Source organism: Scatophagus argus, chromosome 21 (assembly GCF_020382885.2).
Source record: "Scatophagus argus isolate fScaArg1 chromosome 21, fScaArg1.pri, whole genome shotgun sequence".
NCBI classification, from domain to species: domain Eukaryota; kingdom Metazoa; phylum Chordata; class Actinopteri; family Scatophagidae; genus Scatophagus; species Scatophagus argus.
The window spans coordinates 16,755,258-16,775,951 of NC_058513.1; the positions used below are offsets into that span (position 1 = coordinate 16,755,258).

Here is a 20,694-nt window from a genome sequence, read left to right on the forward strand (position 1 = left end):
ATATCCCTGAGACCCATTCAGATCTTCAGGCTGGCAGTATTGTGTTCAACTTGTTGTCCTCTTTGGGACCTGTTCTGCAGGAGGTCAGCAGGATAGAAGCATCCTTCAGCCAGCTAGATGGGCACAACAAGGAAGGCAGCGCCTTTACTAATGTAGCAATAACAAACCAAGGAGCCAAAGAGGTCAAAGGCAAGATATGCAAGTCCAGGTTACCAGTGAGGGTGCGCAGCCCCACACTATGCAGTCAAAGTCGACCAATTGTGAAAGACGAGGCACAAGAAAATGTTAATAAATTCCTCGTCAGGATACATGCCATGCATAATGTCAAGGAAAGATTAGACCCTTTTGAGAATTTATTTCCTAAATCTAGAATCCCAGTAATGAAAGCCAAGAAGTATTACTTTGGTTCCCGCGATCAGAAAACCAAATCTGTAGTCAGTGATAGATGCATTAAAACGACCATGGGTAATAAGCAACAAACTAAAGGAAGAACCAAAACTGAACACAGTATAATGAAAACTCCAAGCAAAGGTAGCACGAATAAGACAGGCAGAAAAAGCAGTGCAGTTGTCTCTAAAAACTCTAAAACAAAGTCCGTCACAAGTCAGGCAGCCAGTGTTTTGGACCAAACCACTCCCAAGGAAGCTGAGACAAAGTTAGAAGGGAAAACATTGCCCACTGAGGACGAAGAGAGTTGCAGCCTCAGCACTACCAGGAACACCTCCTTGTCAGAGCCATCTAGAGCTTCTAGAAGTTCCTGCCCTTCTCGCACCTCTACCTCCACCTCCACCAGCACCACCACATCAACACCATCTGCTAGAGATGTGAGAGCTGAGGTTGAGCAGGCCAGCAGTGAGAGGATGAGGAGGGGCAGGAGGAAGAGTAGGCGGACACATGGAGTGAAGGAGCAGAAGGAGGAGGAAGGGAGTCAGGTTGATCAACCAATCACGGCTCCTGTCACGGAGAACGAGACTAGTTTGTAAACTCTTTCTAAACACTTGTTATACTTTACCTTTCTCTATGAGATGCATGTAGCTGTTGTGGGTGCGTTGTGACGTGACTTTGTAAGTGTAGCTGTCACTTCTTCTTCCTGTCATTCTTGTTCTCTGTGTCCTGTGCTGTCTGAGTTAGATAAGCGGGTAAAGGCTAAGTTGTGCATTAGTTACCTCAGACTGTAGTGATTTCTTTGACGGTCAGAACTGGAACTACAATCTCAATATCAGAAAATATAAGCACACTTACAAGGGCTGAGTTAAGAGTTAGTATGAATAATCCTAATACTGTGGGGTTCTACATGCTACCACACACACCTTCACTTTAATTTCACACTAGAGGTTAAGTTAGCCTTGCACTTCACCACATGCCACCACACCATTCACTTCCACCATCGATATGGTCAAGACTTACAGCAGATTGCCTGGGGAAATATGACCTTGTGTTTGTTTTGGTCTGCTTGCCTGGTTTGTAGATATCATTTGGTGGTCCTTTTGCTCTCTGGAAACACCGCGAAAACAATTCATTGGTTGAACTTGACAATCATATGAACGTCAGCTGCAGAAGAGGGTGTCGGCGTAGTCAGCCATGTCACACCACAGCTGGATTACTTTTGATTTCAAGTTGAAGCCATGAATTGCTTTTATGAGTGGGAGGGAGTGTCGCCTGACGGTAGATGTTTTTTTTTCTTTTGTTAGTGATGTGGTACAAAACTCTTTAACTCCTTGAACGCTTAATACTAATTCTACTACTACTGAACATCCAACATTTTAGTGTGATAATGTGAGTTTTGTTCTTTCTTTTCTGGCCTCACAGATCCTCATGTTTTGGATTTTATTTCATATTATCAGTTTTATCTGATCTTTAATAAGCATAGTCCTAAAGTTACTGCAACGATCCAATCAGAGATTTACTTTATGTGTACTTATCATTAGCCATGGCATGAAAAACAGTCTAGTAAAGATGTTAAGATAGAAAATCTTCACTATTGCAGTCTAATACTTCTTATGTCCTATCTAGTGGGCATATCTGCATTTCACAAGGTTTAATAACTAAGAAAAAGAAAGAGAATAAAGTCCTACTCACAGTTTGTTGTAAAAGTTAAAAGAATTGTTTGACATTTTGGGAAAGAACCATTGTTGTTTAGTCTGTTCCTGGCCAAAAGATTACCTGTCACACAACCCCATGTAAAATCCCAAGTTCTTATTTTTATGCTTTTGCGCTAACTGAAAAAAATATAAGATGTTGATTAGTGAGCTTTAGAGATGCTAGTAAGCAGGATTTTCTTCTTTTGTATTTGTTTTTGTTTTCCTGTGGCATCGAGCCTCTTTCCAGTCTTTATGCAAAGCTAAGCTAATCACAGAAAGAGAAAAAGTCTTACAGAAACAGTCATGACCTCCTCTGCCACTGCAAGCACGTGAAGCTTATTTCCCAAAATGTTAAACTATTTCTTTGCGTGAGATCTATTATCCAAACTGAATCACTGAGGAGAGTCTGGCCAGAAATTTGGTTTTGTTTGGTTTTGTTTTCTGGGACAGTGAGCTAAAGTTAGTCTTTATGTTTGTTCAGTAGCCAGCAGTACGGGATTTGATATAAATATTTATCAGAAAATGGCAAAAAGAGACAACAACTGAGGCTAGTGGGTGTTCGCATTAACTAGGCATGTCATAGGTTTTACGGTTTAACCACATTAAAGTTTACAGACAAACTTTCAGTTCACAATCCCAATTTTTCTTTCATTACAGCCATTTTATAAAAACCATTTTGTGTCTGTCTTACTGAGAACAACATTTGATTAACTGGATATTCACATGTCTCAATATCACAAGGTAACTGTTTGTGTCCTGGCCTTCCCTGCTTCCTCTCACAGGCCCTCAGAGTCCCTGCGAGAGAACAGACCTCCGCATGGCGATAGTAGCCGACCACCTCGGACTCAGCTGGACTGGTGAGTCAACGCTCGTCTCAGTGTTCTCACCACATAAATCCCACTCATAAACAAGCATGACACAATGCAAGAAAAACGTCTTTGTCACGGTAATTGATAGGACATGGAGAAACAGCTGTAATGTTTCAGTAAAATCAGTTTCATTCCAGTCAGTTCAGCATCCAATGAGATAACTTTTATTCTTCATTCCTTACTGGATCAAGGTGTTTAGAAACATAACAGCCACTGAAAGTACAAGTGAAAATGATGAAGTATCACTCTCTGAAATCACTATATATAAAACAACAAATGCACAAATAAAAATAACCCATAATGGAAACAAAATAAATAAATAAAATTTTCAAAAACACACACATAATAGGCATGAAATCGTATCTAAGTAAGTAAGTATATTCAGTATTAGTTTGATTGATGCCTTAAACTGTTTTCAGTCTCATGAAGCTTGTTAAACTGATTCACTTATGATAATATCTGATATACTGACGAGCAGTCACATACGATATCCCTCTTGCAACACAGAGGATTCAGTATGAGAACCCTCGTGACTGAAGGAGACCATCAGTTTTGCAGTGTGTGCTGCCATCTGGTGGACATCTATGATAAAACATCTCAACTGAGCAGCGTGATGAGACATATTGGTTGTTGGGGGGGTGAAAATATATATAGTAACAGATGTACTATTAATTCTAATAGCCAAAAACTTGTAGAACAGTGTGTTCATGTTCTTTCATGTCCTGTATGTTTGTTTTTGAGTATTTAAGAGGAACCGTAAGACGATTAAGAGAATAAGGGTGTGGCCTCTGCAGTTTGATCCAAGCCTGACCACCTGCACTGCAGCACTGCCCCACGTCTGCCCGCATGCGTGTGATTGGGCGTCACCCAGTGTGTGTGTGTGTATGTGAGAAGTGTGTATGAGTGTGAATAGCCGAGTTGTGTAGCCGTGTGTCCAGCGCAGTGACTGAGTGAGCGTTCAGCCTCGAAAAGGAATCTAATCCATATTTAATGTGCGTTCCTGTTGCAGAGCTGCAGCGAACCAGCCGATCAGCTGAACGTTATGTCCTTGCGGGCAGCATTTCCCTGCTTTGCTAGCTTCACACTGTGTGTTAGTCATTTAACGAATGAGCACTGAGGAAATAAAATACTGACACACATCACAGGGATTCTTTTCAATTTTCATCAGATAAAGATATGTCATTAATATCATCTGGTCTCATAAGAGGGTTTTGTTTGTGCCATGAGAACTGATCAGGTGGAAGGTGAGATACCTGAAATCTAATTTAAATGCCTCACACTAATTATCGCTGCTGTTTATCCCTTGATGTGATGTGTCAGGGATGTGGTCAGATAATTGTTTGCCAAAGTTTCTGTATCTGTAGAGTAATTTGTGTGTTGCAGGGTTGTGATTTTTTTTCCTAAACAGAACAGAACATGCCATTTATTGGATGATAAATCGCAATGCCTCACTGTCAGTGCAGACATGTTCACCATACGCTTCCTCCATAGAAAATGAAGTTCTCATGCCTCACAATGTTAACGTTTTGTGCTGTCTGTTCCAGAGCTGGCCAGGGAGCTGGATTTCTCTGTGGACGAGATCAACTTCATCAGAGTGGAGAACCCCAATTCCCTGACAGCACAGAGCTTCATGCTCCTAAAGAAATGGGTGCACAGGGACGGTAAAAATGCCACAAGTAAGCAGAGTGTGTGTGTGTCTTCCTTCTCTACTCGTGTTTCAGTTGCTAGTTTATGAATAAAGTGGATCCATATGAGTGCCAGTATGACGGTTTTGTGGTAGGACGACATGTGAAACAAGTTCCTGTACATGAGATGTCTGTGTCTCTCTCTCCTCTCCAGCGGATACTTTAACTGCGGTGCTGACTAAGATCAATCGGTTGGATATTGTGACTTTGCTGGAAGGGCCCATATTTGACTACGGTAACATTTCAGGCACACGCTGCTTTGCCGATGATAACGCGGTATTCCCGGATCAGTCCGATGGTAAAGTGTAGCCCACCCTAGCTGAACTTTCAGTCTGTCTCTCAGTCTATCCCTTCATCCTTCCTCACCTCCTCTCTCAGCCAGATTGTCAGACTGAGTACACAAACACAGAACCAATCAGGCCGGGACGAACAATGGATGTGATTAGAGTTTAACCAAAATGGCTTCATGCCTCCGGCTGGTTCATTGAGCCGTAGCAGTTAATGGACCGTTTGAGTCACCTTTATCAAACAGTCAGCCCAGCCGACTTGTTAGTTAGTGTTATTTATTTGCAGCACTTAGTCATTCGAATGTTAACGGAGAGTGACAGAATTTTTTTTTTGTTATTATTAACATACAGTATATTTTAAGATACTTCTAAATATATGTTTAAAGCGTGTATACAATATGGGCGCATGACACTCTTTAGTATGTGTGACTGTTGGTATAAACTTTCAGCAGCATGAAGCAAACATAAGCCACTAATGAACTGGTGTGTGGCCCATCTGATCGGTGTGTTGATAATCTTTTTGAGCCGTTAATGAATGAAGCACGTTTTTCAGATGGCTCAGGGCACTGGTTCATAACTTGGTTTAACAACAGTTATGTTTATGTGTATGTTAACTGATGCCCAACACATCTCCTTTTTGTCAACGTGCGTCATGTGCTATTAGAAAATACATTAAAAAACGCAATTATAACAGTAATATAATAAGAGCATGCTTGCTTTAAGCAGGACGGCAAGTCTTTTTTCCTCTCTTTCTAACTTTCTCTCTTTCCTCTTAAATAAAAAATGAAATGTGGCAGCTGCCAGTATTTTTCTGATTCTGACAGACCCAGTGAGGCACATTTCAAAAATTTGATGACCATGTGCCCGATGACAGCTGATTACAAAATGGAAATAAGCCCCAATAAGATGTTTCTCGGATGCTGCTTTATATGCAAACGCCTTCACTTCTGTTCAGAGGTGCAAAGGCGGCCGGATGGGCTTGACTGTGACCGTGTTGTGCTTTTTTTAAATCAAGCATGTGCAGCGGGTGCTTTTATTGAACTGCCCTCCCCATTACGTCTGTTTGTGCATCCCCTTATATAATTTAACAAAGGTATCCAACCATTATATGTATGTGGTTGGATGTTCAGCATAAATAAAGAGCCCCTGTTAGCGCTCTTCAGTAATCAGTGGATGAATTAGCCACTGGCACACTTGGAGACAAACTTCTGAAATGGGCCACATCGCCAGTCTGTCCGTTAAGTTTTCTGTAAGTCATCTTGACACAAAGGTCAGTGTTATCGCTGCTCTGAGTGACCGATGAACTTTCTGCGAAGATGATTTAAATTGAAACCAAAAACGGGAAATCTACAAAGTGCATGGCTATGGCTTTGTGTGAGAGGCTGCCTGCTCTGACGTACACTTTAACACTCTCCAAACGGGTGGAGGCTTTTCAACACATCCACGAGTGTTCAGGATGCGCTCCGACACTCGCGGGTGGGCTGAAAATGAAACACCTCTTTTCAAAGTGTGCAGTGTATAATAATGCTTCTGTGTCAACTGCTGTTAGCTGTACTGTACCTGCCGTCTCCTGGGTCCCTCCGAGCCTCCCAGCTTCTCCTGCTTTGAGACCAGCAGACTGCCTGCCTCTTCCTCCTCCTCCTCCTCCTCCTCCTCCTCCTCCTCTTTTTGCTTCTGAGCGACTAACTCCTACAGCAAATTCCTCTCTCAGTGCTAAGCACCACTAACAAGCTAATTTCCACCAATCGCTACCTTGTGCTAACTTCAACAGTGACTGGATCCAACCCCAGCTTCTGCTCTTACCTTCTCTGCTGAGCTCAGACTGGAAATGCAAGAGCGCCCCCTGTTGGCACTAACAACTGTTCACAAGTCGTGTGGGAAGGCTGTGGTCTTCAGTTCAGCAGTTGTAGAGTTTGAATTCTACAATTACACACGTATTATAAATAATGGATTTCATTTTAAAGTGTAGTCAGAAGTTAAATTTGACCCATTTTTTTTTCTGGCAAATAATTCACAAAATCTCAATAAAGTAAGAGATTTATTTTCTCTTATATCCCTGGTAATGTGGAGAGGACAAATCCTCCAACTATGAGGAAATACAAAAATAACAACAATAAATATTGGTAAAACAAACAAGATGAAATACTGGCACCTAATGTATATGTGATATACTGTATGAAAATCTTTTTTACAATTTGGCCTTTTAAGCATTTCCAGTTCCCATCCTTCCTGTTCTTAGTTCCTCGATGTGAATGAATTTGCAGCTCAACAGACTTGCGACCTCCTGGATCCCAACATGTGTCCTCATGCGGGACAAAGCCAGGATGTGAATGCCATTTGAACTGTTTTCCTTGCTGTTGGAGGAGATGCTTCTGCTGTTGAGAAGCCTTTGGTGTGCAATCTCTCCGCTGCTGCAGCTTCTAAAACATTAACAGCTTCAACAGTCAGCCGTTCACTCCACTGTCTGTGCATTCATGTCGTTTTTCAGTTTCCAGATGCTGTTTGTCTCTTCATCTCGTCTAACCGTCCTGTGTTTTTTGTCTTTTGTTTTGTCTCTTGTGAAATGTGATAACTGGAATAGCTCCAAAACTCCTCAGGTCTCCTACGTTCCCCCTGTGTCCTCAAACGCCTCAGCCTGTCGCACCTCTCCATACTCCTCCTCCTCCCTCCTCCACCTCCGTCTCCTCTTGTGTTCCACCCTCTCATCCCAGCCATGTCACCTCTTTCCCTTGTCCTTCCCCTCCTGCTGACCCACCTCCCTCATCTGTCTTTGTCTTCCCGTCTCCCCCTTCCACGCCTCCCGTTTACCTCCTGCCTGTAGCTCCTGTTCTCCCTCACTTCTTCATGCTGCCTTACTCTCCTCCTCTTCCCTCCTCCCCCCCTTTTGGCTGCTCCTTGTTCTTCTCCCCTCGTCCGACTATTCCTCACCACGTTCCTCCCCCTCCCCTCCGTCTGCCCTCCTCTCCTCCCTCTTCCTCCATTTCTCCTGTTGTTCTCCACCCTCCTCCCCATTCTGCGTCTCCTGCACCTGCTCAGTCGTCTCCCCCACTTTCCTCTCCACCTACTTCTTGTGCCTCCCTCTACGTGTCTGTTCCTTCCTCTCCCATCTTTCCGTCTTCTCCTGCTCATGTTTCCCCTTCTCCCCCTTTACCTTCTTCTCCCTCCTCACCCTCTTTAATGCGTGCCTCCCCTCCTCCTCCACATCCTCCCACTCCTACATTTCTCTCCTTTTCTTCCCCTTCATCATCCCCTCTTCCTGCCACTTCCCTTACTTCTCGCCCACCTTATCGTTCCCCTTCTCCTCCCTCAAGTCAACACTCCCCGTCTCCCCCTTTGTTTCCCATCTCCCCTCCAGCCTCTCCCCTCCCTCCTGGTGTCCCTTCTTACTTCAGGCGGGATCGTTCAGTTCCTGAGCTCTACATTTAAAATGTAACCCGCGCTGCACGTCTCTGCCTTTTGTTGAAATCAACACAACTAACCTACCTGAATTACAGCTTTAATTCTTTTGCTCACGCTCAAACCCTTACTGAGACGATGAGCTGAAGTCAGGCTTGTTTTAATGTGCTGTAATGAGGACTCCTCTCCCGTTCTCTAATTTCACATTTCTGTGGAAATCAGTAGCTCTGACTCTGACGTTAAGTGCTTTAACAAAAGGCTTGGCCGACCTTAAGTGCCGGTTTGAAACCCAAACTACTGCAGCCGTTGCTGAGGAACAGATGACATTAGTGAGACTGAACGTCCACGTAAACACATTTATACACATACAGTGTATGTGAGGTTTCTAGCTTACATTTTATATTCTGTTTCCATCTCTTTGTGATCTGGTCCTGTGTCTTCTCTGTCGTGCTGGTTCAGAAGTCACACTCGAGTCCCCACACGTTTGAGAAATGTGTTTGCTGATCGAGGCGGATCCTTACAGCAGAGTTAATTGACCTTTTTGGCCACTTGGGGGCAGCAGAACAAACGATAACATACCAAACATGTTGGCAAACAGCTGCTTATTCACACATCCAGCAAATGATGAGCAACATTAGCATTCATTTATAGTCGTGTTTGTGGTCACCTGGCTTGTCCAAGTCCAATATTCCCTCTCCTTTTAGCTCTGAGAGAAATATCTGGCTTTAATAGCTACATGTTTGCCGGCTGTTTGTTTGCAGCTGTCATTTCCAGTGGATTAATTAATGATCAAAACCCGCAGCACCAAAACAAAACAACAAAAAAAACTGGTGAACCAGTGGAGCATTTAGCTGCTAGAGACACAGATATTTCAAGCTGTGGGAGTCCAAAACAACAATATTGGACAATAATGTTGCTCCATGTCTGGGTGTAGATGGGCGACCCTTTTGCTTTATAAGAATCAGAATCAGAATTCCTTTATTAATCCCTGGAGGGAAATTCTTGAAAGGTGATAATGTGTCACTGTTATTTTACCAGCTTGTTCTGCTGCCACCAAGTGGCCAAAATAATCCATGTTAAAGTGAATTTGGGTTAGACTTGTGTGACTACTGAACAAATCTGACCCTTAGATGTTACAAGTGTTTCTCATTTCATCACCTCCACCACTCTACCTCTCCCCTCCTCCTCTCCTCTTTTTTCTTTCCCTCCCTCTTCGATCCCCTTACCCTCTAACCCTCTACTCCTGCCATCCACCCAGGATACCAAAATATAGATCTGGAGCTGAAAACCCCCTCAGACCTGAACTACGTGCCCCCCACCCCGCTGCGCTCAGATGACTTCTTTAGCGAGGGCGATGCTAGCACAGACTCCCCTACCAGGACCACCCTCACTAGACCTAGCGACCTCTCTCTCACTCAGACCACCAGCACCTCCAGCAGCGACCCCCTCACGGTCGTCCCGGCCCCTCGCTCCGATGCCACGGAGCCCCCCATTGTTGTGGCTGAAGACACGACCTTGACCACTACAGGAGCAGGGATGTCTGCGGAGGAGAAGTCAGGGCTGGTGTCTTACGAGAGGCCGGATAATGACAGGAGGGCAATAGAGCAATCCAGAAAGGAAAGAGACGGGCATGCTGAGCTTGTTTTGGAGCATCAGGGAGGAAAACAAAAAGAGGACGCTGCCACAGTCGCTGGTCACGGAAATGGAAGGCAGGAAGAAGAAGCAGAGGAGGAGGAGATGACCCGGGAGAGGCTCCAGAGTCTGCTGGAGGATATAAACCTGGAGGGAGGCTTGGAGGATGTGGAGATGACAGAGGAGGGGGTGAAAGCCATCCTCGAACAAGTACAGCAAGCAGAAAAAGACGTGTGCTCAGTTCCAGGCTGGAGAAGCGAGACGTCCGGCGCGATCGTAGAGTCGGCAGCTCCTGGCCAAAGCCCCGGTGCTGAGGAGGGCAGGTAGGATGTGATTTTGTTCTGCCAAGTTCTCAGTTTTTTCGACAGCATCTCAGTTTATGTCCTCGTTGTATCTCATCCCAGCCCAGACAGTCTGGCTGATTCTCTGGAGCAGCCCCCGGCTCAGGCCGACAGACACAACGGAGATCGCAGTGACGAGGCCAAGAAGAAGGGCTCTCAGGAGGACAGCAGCACAGCAGGACCAAGCAGGGGACACGAGGACGGAGGTGAAAGGTCCCAGCACAAAGTCCAGGTGAGAGTCGTGTCAGCTATTTACTTTGTTTTCTTGACGCCCAGATTGACGCTATATTGGACCGATATTTCATTTGAACTTACATTCGGGTCGTTAATGCCACTGGGCTGCCTCTGTCAGGGGAGCCTAAGGGCTGACGAGTCCGGCTCTGACGAGGAGACCACCGTCACCACCCGGGTGTACCGCAGACGAGTCATTCTGAAGGTGTGTGAGGCCTGGTGTGTGTGTGTGTGTGTTAGACGGCTCGCTGCAGAGTGAACTTGCTTAAGATCTGTGACTCAAAAGTGTGAAGAAGAGTGATTCACTGAGAGAGAGACAGAACGATTGTGACTGTGCGTTTCATAGAGTGACATTCAGACTGGGTTTGTGTGCAGTCGCAGTGTTTGTATGCTGAGTTCACAGAGTGGGTTTCTGTCCAACTGTTTTTATGGTGTATGGATAAAAATATGTTGCCGTAAAGTGTGACAGAGACTGACAACAATAACTCATGTGACTTAAACGTCCATAGAAGGAAAGAAAATTAGCAGCACACGAGAGGCTGCAACTTTCCTCAGATGGTCACAGGAAACAAAGATAAACCCCTCACTTATGTTTAACCTTTTAATGACACCACCTTATTGCGCCATATTCGCTGTACTGAGTCACCTGACTCTCACATGACAGCAGTGAATGGAAAAGTGCTGATTCTGATTAAGTGGCATGCGGTTGCGTCAGTTTGGACAGAAACTTGACTGTAGTTTGGTAGGAGTGTGAGCGTGTGGACGTTGGGTCTCGCTGCAGCTTGATGTGCTACTCACTGCTTGTTGGTGTGAAACTCTACACCACCAGCCGGGCTGTTCGGTGTTTGGTTTTTGCTACCTGGTCGGTGGACTGTTGGCTGTGCTGTGTGTTTGATTCAGGCCAACGTGTCGAATGTCCACTTCAGGACCCTGAACCTGAACCTGAACCTGACCCTGTTTGCTCTCTCTTAATTCTGCGTAAGAACATCGACCAGATGCTTCAACATTTTATTTATGAGCTTCAACTAACAACTACATTTATTATCGATTAATCCCTTGGTCTGTAAAATGTTATGAATGTTGAAAAATGTGCACCCAGTTTCCAGGTGCTCAGATCTTGTTTTTACTAGAACCAGAATTTGGGCTTTTTTTCAGTAAAGAAAAGGTTGATTAACCAATCATCAGAAGTGTTATAAAACACAGATGATGTCTCTCTGTGTTAATGGAGCCTCAGTTTGGAGCTGACAGTGTTTATCTGTGTGGTCTGAAGGAAAAAGTCATCATCATAGCAGAGTTTGCAGCTAAAAGTTTGAATCTTTTGGGGGTTTTTCGTCCCTCTGGACAGAAACTGAGATGAGCTTACAGTAAATGATTAACTGAAATTGTTTTCGCACCACAACAAAGTCGAACCTTAACCAAAAAAATGCAAAAATTTGGTCGTAAAATAAAACTGAAATGAGCAACAAAGGTTTCTTCAGAACAGCGTGAGAACTCGTGTGTCATGCGGTCAACCCTGCATCACAAATCACGGGTTTTAGTTTCAGGATTTATTTATTTATTCTTGATTATAACAGTAGGAAAGCTTGACAGGTGGGCTCACATGTTAGGAAATGTTCTCTGCTTTCCAAATAACAGGATGAATAACAACCACAATTACAGATAACCTTGCAAACCTTTTCCCAACCTGTACCTCCACCCTTCTCTTCCCTCTTTCACTCCTCCATCCTCCTCCCACCCCATCCTTTAAACCTTCACCTCAGGGAGAGGAGGCCAAAAACATTCCTGGAGAGTCTGTGATGGAGGAGCAGTTCACAGATGAAGACGGGAATCTGGTCACCAGAAAAGTAACCATCTTCACCTCCTCCATCACCACCTGTCACACCTTCATTTAGCTGATGACACACACACTCAGTACAGTAACACACATGGCATCTCATCCATCCACACACACACACTACACCCTCCTCCTCCTATTATTCCTCCTCACAAAATGCTTTCCTGCCCTCCGCCTCCGCCTCCCGCCTCCGCCTCCTCCTGACATGCTTCTGCCCCCTACAGGTGATCAGAAAGGTGGTGCGCCGTGTGGTCAACACGGAGGACAGGAGGATAAGTGAAGGCGAAACTGTTGCAGAAGAAGGTGTTGGTGGTGTTGTTGTTGGTGGTGTGGCGACAGGTGGAGCAGATGCTGCTCTCTCAGCAGGAGGAGGAGCCACTGGGGGGAAGGGCAAGAAGAGGGGGAAGCGCTCCCGTCAGGGCCACAAAGCGGTGAAGTCCGGAGAGGAGACCCTGAGAGGGAAAACTGAGGTTGGCGTTAAAACCAGCAGCCTCACTTGGTCAGCTGGGTTGCCCTGACCCACCTACACCTGCATGAGGATGTAGCTGTGTGTACTGTTATTAACGGCTCGTCGCGTCCTCTTTGCCTGCACTGGTTCGGTGACACCTGGTTGGAGAACCACCAGCTGTTTATCTAGCCTGGCAAGAGACAACATTAAAACAAACAAGAGCAAAAAAAAGACATGTTGTGCGGTTTGCAGTGGTTGTGTTGTGTTGTTTCCTCTTATTTTTTTCTTTCTCTTAACATGTGTCCATGCATGTGTGATTTTCTTTGCAAATGAACAGGAGTAGTCATTTTAACCTCCTCTTTTTCTCTCCTTGAACTCGTCTTTCTTCCAGCATGTTGCTGTGATCTCCTGACGAACAGTAGTTGGGCTCGGCTGTGCTTCATTAACGTTCACGGGTCGTATTCAGCCTGAACACAACGTTAACTTTTTGTTTTCTCTCCCCTTACTTTCTCTTTTTACCTCTTGATGAACTTCGCTCTCTCTCTCCGCCAAGCCTGGAGACGGCGCCGGCAAGAAGCAAGGGAAGAAGATTCAGTCATAACAATAGAGCTCTCAACTAAACCAGGTGAGAGGCTAATAAGTTGCCTAATACCCACCCATGAGGTCAATAAATATCATTCTGTCCAGTCATGAGGTCAAGAGTGGAGGGTGGCTGAATCTCCTGGGAAGCAGCATCATAGACCTCCTCCTCCTCTGTGCCCAACCCAACACTTCCAACCCAAAAAGAGGAACCAAGTGTATGCAGTCCAGTGCGGTGGGTTACGCACAGACTTACCCTCAATCTACAGTCACTGATCCAAGTGACATCAGTGACTGGAGAACAGGTGAAATACCTTCAGCCTCCCCCACCTGGACTGGCAGAGCTGACGAAGCCTCTTGGATGGGAGGTCAAACGTCTACAAAAACCGACAACCAAGTTGCCTTTACTCATTATTTGAGGGTTATCCACTTTTTTTGCTGAATTAGATGAGAAGGTTGATACCACTTTAATGTCTGTACGCTCAATATGAAGCCAGAGCCAGCAGGCGATTAGCGTAGCTTAGCATAAAGAATGAAAGCGGAGGGAAACGATTAGCCTGCCTCTGTCCAACGTGCTGAATGCCTGCCCGTTTGTTAATGCAAACCTGTAATCCTTTACCCTCCAGGTCCACTGACGTCCACCTGAGACACCACACACACCCGGGGAGGAAACGCCTCGTCAATCGGCCATAACGTGTCTGAAGCTTTCACCTACAGCGCATGGTTTCTACAGCAAGACAACGCAAAAACAAGTTACTTCTCTTTGATTTCGCATGAGCATGTCACCAAAACTCACTCAGTGTTGGAAACTGACACCGAAGGACACGCATGGACGTGAGCTGGAACTTTCCCATCTCTGTGAGCAAAGATGGTCCAAACAGGAATCTGAAAACCGCTGACAGAAAAGGAAAAAGACGTGCGATTCGCGCTCTCTCAGACTCGCCTTATGTGGTCTGTTATTTTCCTCGCGGACCCACGTTATCGGGCTGTAACACGCGGTTCTTTTTTTTAAACAAAGAAAATTAAATCTAATAGCAAATGGGTGATTTTGATGTATATAAATGACACTGTATAAAATCTGGGGGGGAAAAAAGAAAAAAAGAGTAGCTTCACAGATTGTTTATGCACTGATTTGAGTCAAAGCTTTGCAGAGTCGGTGCGTTCGTGCCGAGAGGTCGACGCCATTTGAGCAGCCTCGAGTGACCCGCCACGCTCTTCCAAATGAATATAAAAGAGGAAAAAAAAAAACAAAACAAAACAAATGGAGAGAAAAAGAAACTGCCTGATGGTGAACAGAGGATGTTTCTTGAAAGCCAACAGCTACTTCCGCTCTGTCTGTGGGGACTTTCTCCAGAGAAATGATATTTTGCTGCATGTGACGTCACTTTAATTTTATTGCTTTCCTTTTTGTTTTTTTTTCCTCCTAATTCAAAAGCACTGTAATACAACTAGAGAGGGATGATTTTTGATGGTACTTCTGTGTGTGTGAGCACTCATAATAACACAACCATCCGTCATCTATAACTGTTTTTACCAAGATGAAAACGCACTCGAGTGGCGCAGATAGAAAACGCTTCGGTCTCACGCTTCAGGAAGGTCCCTGAATGTAACCTGCAGACTCTGTGTGTGCGTGTGTGTGTGTGAGAGCGTGCGTGTGTGTGTGTGTGTGCACGCAACATCTCCATCTGTAAGCCCATCATGCAAGCCAGAAGTGTACGTCAAAGCTTTTAGGTCTGCTGTGGTTTTAAAAAAAAGGGGGGCTCTTTTCATTTTGACGGTTTGATGACTTTTATCTTTAACGGGCTGTTAATTACACGAGAACAGAGAATCTCGTTTTTGGCGGCATCATCCACGTCTAATCGTTTTTACCACATCACATAAATCATAGTATTGATCACACCTTGTTAAAAACCTGATTTTCTGTTCCTGTGTAAATCTGTTTGTTTTTTTTTAAAGTTTTGTCTTTTCTTTTTTTCATACAAAACCACCCTGAGCATCCACTGTTGATGAAAAATCTGGTACCGACATGTATGAAGAACCAACATAGCCTACACTGGATGATCCAAGTAATTATTTAAGCATAAAAATAAATTGTGTTTAAACCCTGCGAGTTGGTCTTGTGTCTCCCAGTCAGTTCCATGAGGCCTTCAAGACACGTTAAATGCATAAAAACTTTCACCTTCAAAGCCTTCAGTTTCCACATCGTATTAACTTTGATTGGATGTTTTTCTCTTCAACATTTAACGCTTGATACTTTCCACGCCAGAAGACGACAAACAGACTGCTGATTAAAGGAAACTGATCAGTAGTTGATCAGACACTGAATTTTCTTTTTGAGACGAGTTCAACACATTCAGCGTCACATAAGAGCTCGTCGGTTAAAGACGAGATTAAAATTAAACTTGTGCAATAATCGAGTCATTGTTTAAGTCAGTGAAACAGCTGTCGTACGTATTGAACACGTGACACATCCGATCCGACTGACGACGCCGTCTTTTTTTGTTATTTATTCACCTGTTGCGGGCACAAAACAAGGTCACACAGTCTTGCAAACTGATGAAGGGGATGTCACAGACCAGAACCTCATCAACAGATAAACATGAGCCACAGTCAGCGTCATCCCATCTGCTGTGAATACCAGCCGATAAATCGCTGCGTCCCACATTTCAGCTAATGTCAAATCCTGAACAAAATGGGTATTAAACTTTCACTAGATGTTCTGACAATTCGGTCAAGTTCATGTAAGATTCAGTCTGATCTTCTGAAGAAGGCTCGATGTATGGAGGCAAGCTGGCAAAACAAATCTTCTGTGTAGCCTAAATATAGCAGGACACATTATTGTAATTTACTTTATATAAATGACGGGGTTTTGAAACTTTTTAAACAAGAATGCACTGCTAACTACAGTTTTCTTTCAGCACTTTTTCTTGTACGGTGGACTACCATTTAAAGGAATAGTTCAACATTTGTGAAAAGATAAAATGGATAAGATTACAGCACAACTTAACATATGAGATTAAAAAACATGGAAACCAGACTTGGCCTAATAACAGAAATGTACCACTGACTGGATTTAAAGATGGATGACATGAGAACCCAAACATCTTGACCGCCCTCTGGTGGCTGGCTGCAGTACAGCTCATAAACCCCTCCCCCTCCATGTTAGCAGATGGGACATGGGCCAAATTAAAAACTCTTAGCACACGTCAAATAAATGTTTTCCAAAGATGGTTTTTGTCATTTTAAAATGCTCTTATCATGCTAATGTATGTTCAAGTCCTAATTTTTCTGATAAGTCTGGTCTTAATTAGTTATTTCATGATATAAAAAGGGTTGAAACGTCATGGGTGAAAGCTGAGCTGCTCCTGATTGGCTCAGACGGGTGTTTGAGCGGGAACTCAATACTGCAGCTCCATCCTCCGATCGCTACTGCACAGACTCTGGCTCCAAATGACATCAGTAGAACAAGATGGCAGCAGTCGCGTCTGGGATATTTAGCTCGCACTTTTGTGCAGTAAGAGGAAGTGGAGACGTGTCATCCATTTTTATATGCATCAGCGGAACGCAACAAGTATTTCATACAAACAAATGTCGGAAAACAGTCAAAAATGCCAGTTTTGTTGGTTTGTCTGATCAACAGCAGCTGCTCTGAACTGAGAAAGAAAAACGACAAACGATTCATTTCGTCATCGTCACTGAAGACTCGTCAGCCTCGTGGACTGTGAGTCCCTGTGAGTCTGAGCGTGTCTTTTCAGCTCCTCTTTCCTCAGGAATCCTTTGCCGCAGACGTTGCAGCCGTGCGTTCGCTCGCCGTCGTGGACGCCCATGTGTTTGGTCAGCGAGCCGCTCGCCGTGAAGCTTTTCCCACAGATGTTGCACAGATACGGCTTTTCGCCCGTGTGGGACCTCATGTGGATCTTCAACGCTCCGCTCTTGTAGAACCTTTTGTCACATATGCCGCAGCAGTGCGTGGACTTTCCCGTGTGGATCATCATGTGGGTTTTCAGAGTTCCCCTCTGCCGGAAGCCTTTTCCACAGACGCTGCAAAGAAACGGCTTCTCGCCCGTGTGGATCCTCATATGAGCCATCATGTACTCTTTGAAGCTGAAGCTCTGACCGCAGACGCTGCAGACGTACGGCTTCTCCCCCGTGTGAACCCTCATGTGTCCCATCAGGTTCCCGTTTTGGGCGAAGGCTTTGCCGCAGACGGCGCAGACGTACGGCTTCTCTCCTGTGTGGGTCCTCATGTGCATCTCCAGCTGTTTGTGCCCGTCAAAGTGTTTGCCACAAACCTCGCACTCGTTCGTTCGGATGTACGTCTGCAAGTGAAGCCTCAAGCTCTCCTCGGACTCGAAATGTTCGCCGCACACGCCGCAACGATCTGTGTCCCGCTCGTCTTCTTGCACGTGCTTCAGAAAGGAGGCTCTGTAGCAGAAAGACTTGCCGCACACTTTACAGCGGTATTTCAGATGAGATAAATCCTTATTTTTAGGCGTCTGAGGTTTGTTTGATGCTTGATTTTTTGTTTTTGGTGGATTTTGTAAACACGTCTCAACGTCTCCATCGTCACTTCCTTCGCTGTCCTTCCAGTCCTCGTCACCGTCAGCCACTTTGCTGCCAGAATCCGTTTGATCCCTGCAGATGTTTTCTTCACTGTGGGTTTGTAGGTGCACCTTTAAGCTCTGGTCCGAGTCCAGATGTTTTCCACAGGCTCCACACAGATCTGAGCTCTGTTCGTGCTGAAGGACGTGTTTCAGAAAGGAGCGTTTGTACCGGAAGACCTTTCCACACACCCTGCAACAGCTCCGCCCTGCAGCTCCAGTCTTGTCAGTTGCAGCCATTTTCCTTGCGCGTTTTTTCCTTTCCGCCCGTTTGCGGAAACACGTCCCGCACTTTTTGCCACAATCGGCACCCTGACTTTGAAATTTTGCTCTTTGGTTTGATCTGAGCGATTTCTCATTTAGCTCTTCATCACTATCATCATCTTCACTCACAGATTCTGAATTGTTTGAAGAGGAAGCCTCCTGGTCGCTCCCTTCTGCTCGTGCCTCAGCGTCCACCAGAGCTGCGATGCCCTTTTCTGCTCTTTGCGTTTGATGAAGATGTGTGGCCTTACCGTGGGTCAACTCACAGCCGTCTGTCTCCGTGGACGCGTCTTTAATCCGCCGTAGATTTGAAGTTTCCCGCGCCTGACCAGAGCCGTTCACCTCCTCACGTTTGTGCTGCACACAGGAAACGTCCTTTTCACCGTCGCACCCTGAGAGTCTGTCTGAAGGTAAGATCCAAGAGAAAACTCAGCTTGGAGATGCTGCAAATTGTAACTAAATCTGACATCAAGGCCACTATAGTATTTCCTATAAACAGTCAAACGAGATTTTAGAATCGCTTTCTTTCAAAATTCACAAAATTACACTCAAAGCTGTGCAATAAATAAATATTATTTACTGTAAAATCCACCTGTTCTGTGTGAGTTTTTCTCTGTTTTCAGCGTGATGTCCAGCAGCTGGCGCTGACGTTGGATCTGCTCGTGGGAACCGGAGGCTTGTGTCTCGTGTTCGCTCATCATCATCTCCAGGATCCTGAAGATCTCATCAGCAACCGCCGACAGCCGCTCACGCACAGCCGCCCTCTGCTGTTCACGAGACATTTCTGTTGGCGGGAGGAAACTAGTCAGAGTAAATACTGGAAGTAATATTCGTAGTATTTTCCATCAGGATGAGGGTGAGTAAAGAAAAGGTGAGTATATAAAGACTGAATTTTCATTTTTGGGTGACATATTCCTTTAATTTGCCCTCCCACAAGAAGGTTGTTTTGTGTTTCTGTATTTATTACTGAACTACATGTTGAGTTGATTTGATTTGCTTTAAAACACAAGACATTGTTTTTTGTCTTAAATTTGTGAATTTGCAGCCAAAATATCACCGTCTTCAGTATCATCCTTCCCTGCTCAAAATAGCACAAATGGTCCTTTAAAGTCCACTTTCGTACTCCTTCAGTCCAAAGCGCCTCAGTGTTGGTAATCTAAAGTCACATCTTTTACAGGAAACACAAATGAATCAACGTCTAGTTTCTGTTTCGCAGGTTAACATCTGTGTTATTTTACTTTTTTGTTATTCAAACAATTTCAAATCCAACACCTTTTTCCACAAAAAGAAAAAACCAAAACAGGAAAGAGTCTTTCACGAAACAAACCGCACCAGTTGATAAATGTTACCGGGTTTGCCCCCAAATAAATCAAAAAGTCGCTTTTCACGGAGACTCTAATACACCTGTCGGTTCTTTGATGACTTCCTGGACAATCTTAACCAGAACATGAACTGCTGAGTTCAGATGATGCGGTGTTTGGCAGCGGAAGCTCAGTACAAAGTGTGTTTACACACCTGGCGTGTGCAGCATCTTCCTCTCTGTTGTCATCCTCTCGACGGCGCTCAAAATCTCCTCCGCGGCCGCCGTCAGCCTCTCGGCCACCAGCGCCCTCAAAGCCTGCATTTCAGCCATGATGGACCGATGAGGACTTTATTTAACCTGCGAGCATTTTAAAGCATAACGGCAGACGCTCACATGCTTCACAAAAACCATTAAAAAAACATGTTTAAAAAAAACTAACTCGCTGTAGGTGTGAACCAAAATACTTCCGGGGTCGTCGTCTTCTTCTTCGGTTGATGGTAAAACACCGCCACCCCGTGTTTCTAAGTGGTACTACAACCACTCACAGACTGTAAGGTCGTGTAGGAAGTAATTCGATCCTTTACTTTAGTACCAATACCACAATGTGAAAGTACTCCATTGCAAGTAAAAGTCCTGCATTTACTTAAATTAAAGTACAGCTGTATTATCCGATAACTTGACTTACAGAGGACTAAAAGTAAAGGTGCTTGCAGCTGTGCAGGATAAATTATGTAGGTTCAAATCTTTTAAACCTGACACCACCTGAGTAATGTTGCTCACTTTTTATTTTGTAAAAAAGGCTGTTGATATCATTGCTGTGTGTTGATGCCAACGTGTGGAGGAGCTCACGTGTCTGTGTGATCGTATTCACACACACACACACACACACACACACACACACACACAACAGCACTGCAGAATCAGCAGTTCAGCTGAACTGTGGACGAAGGGGGGGGGAGTTTTCTGCTAAATTGGTTTACTTCTAAATAAACTGAAATACTGATTTTAAAGTTGAGACGGATTCTTGTCTACTGGAAATTTTGTTTGTACACAACTAACTTGCAGCAACAGATACTTCTTTTTTTTTTTGAAGGAACTGGACATATAACGACGGCAGAACAAACAGATATTCCTAATGTCTGC

The 20,694-nt window shown here is 44.7% G+C and overlaps 2 protein-coding genes across 22 annotated transcripts in view; one reads left to right on the forward strand and one right to left on the reverse strand.

Annotated features, from left to right (window-relative positions):
* The window catches only part of LOC124052499 (ankyrin-3-like), a 113,049-nt gene extending 97,559 nt beyond the window's left edge, over window positions 1–15,490 (forward strand). For all 21 annotated transcript variants that reach the window (XM_046376819.1, XM_046376813.1, XM_046376811.1 and 18 more), the window contains 10 exons: window positions 2,864–2,938; window positions 4,495–4,626; window positions 4,790–4,933; window positions 9,577–10,273; window positions 10,355–10,523; window positions 10,644–10,727; window positions 12,283–12,366; window positions 12,581–12,826; window positions 13,358–13,429; window positions 14,010–15,490. In XM_046376819.1, the coding sequence (XP_046232775.1) occupies window positions 2,864–2,938; window positions 4,495–4,626; window positions 4,790–4,933; window positions 9,577–10,273; window positions 10,355–10,523; window positions 10,644–10,727; window positions 12,283–12,366; window positions 12,581–12,826; window positions 13,358–13,405 (1,679 nt within the window). In that variant the 3' untranslated portion in view covers window positions 13,406–13,429; window positions 14,010–15,490. The remainder of the gene's footprint in view (window positions 1–2,863; window positions 2,939–4,494; window positions 4,627–4,789; window positions 4,934–9,576; window positions 10,274–10,354; window positions 10,524–10,643; window positions 10,728–12,282; window positions 12,367–12,580; window positions 12,827–13,357; window positions 13,430–14,009) is intronic.
* Window positions 15,491–15,858: 368 nt separating this feature from the next.
* Window positions 15,859–19,998, reverse strand: LOC124052501 (zinc finger protein 260-like). Its single transcript, XM_046376834.1, has 3 exons — window positions 19,764–19,998; window positions 18,841–19,032; window positions 15,859–18,652 (listed from the first exon to the last, which is right to left on the reverse strand). Exons 1-3 carry the CDS (start codon window positions 19,879–19,881, stop codon window positions 17,076–17,078), a joined length of 1,887 nt encoding a protein of 628 aa, XP_046232790.1. The 5' UTR covers window positions 19,882–19,998; the 3' UTR covers window positions 15,859–17,075.
* Window positions 19,999–20,694: the final 696 nt, after the last annotated feature.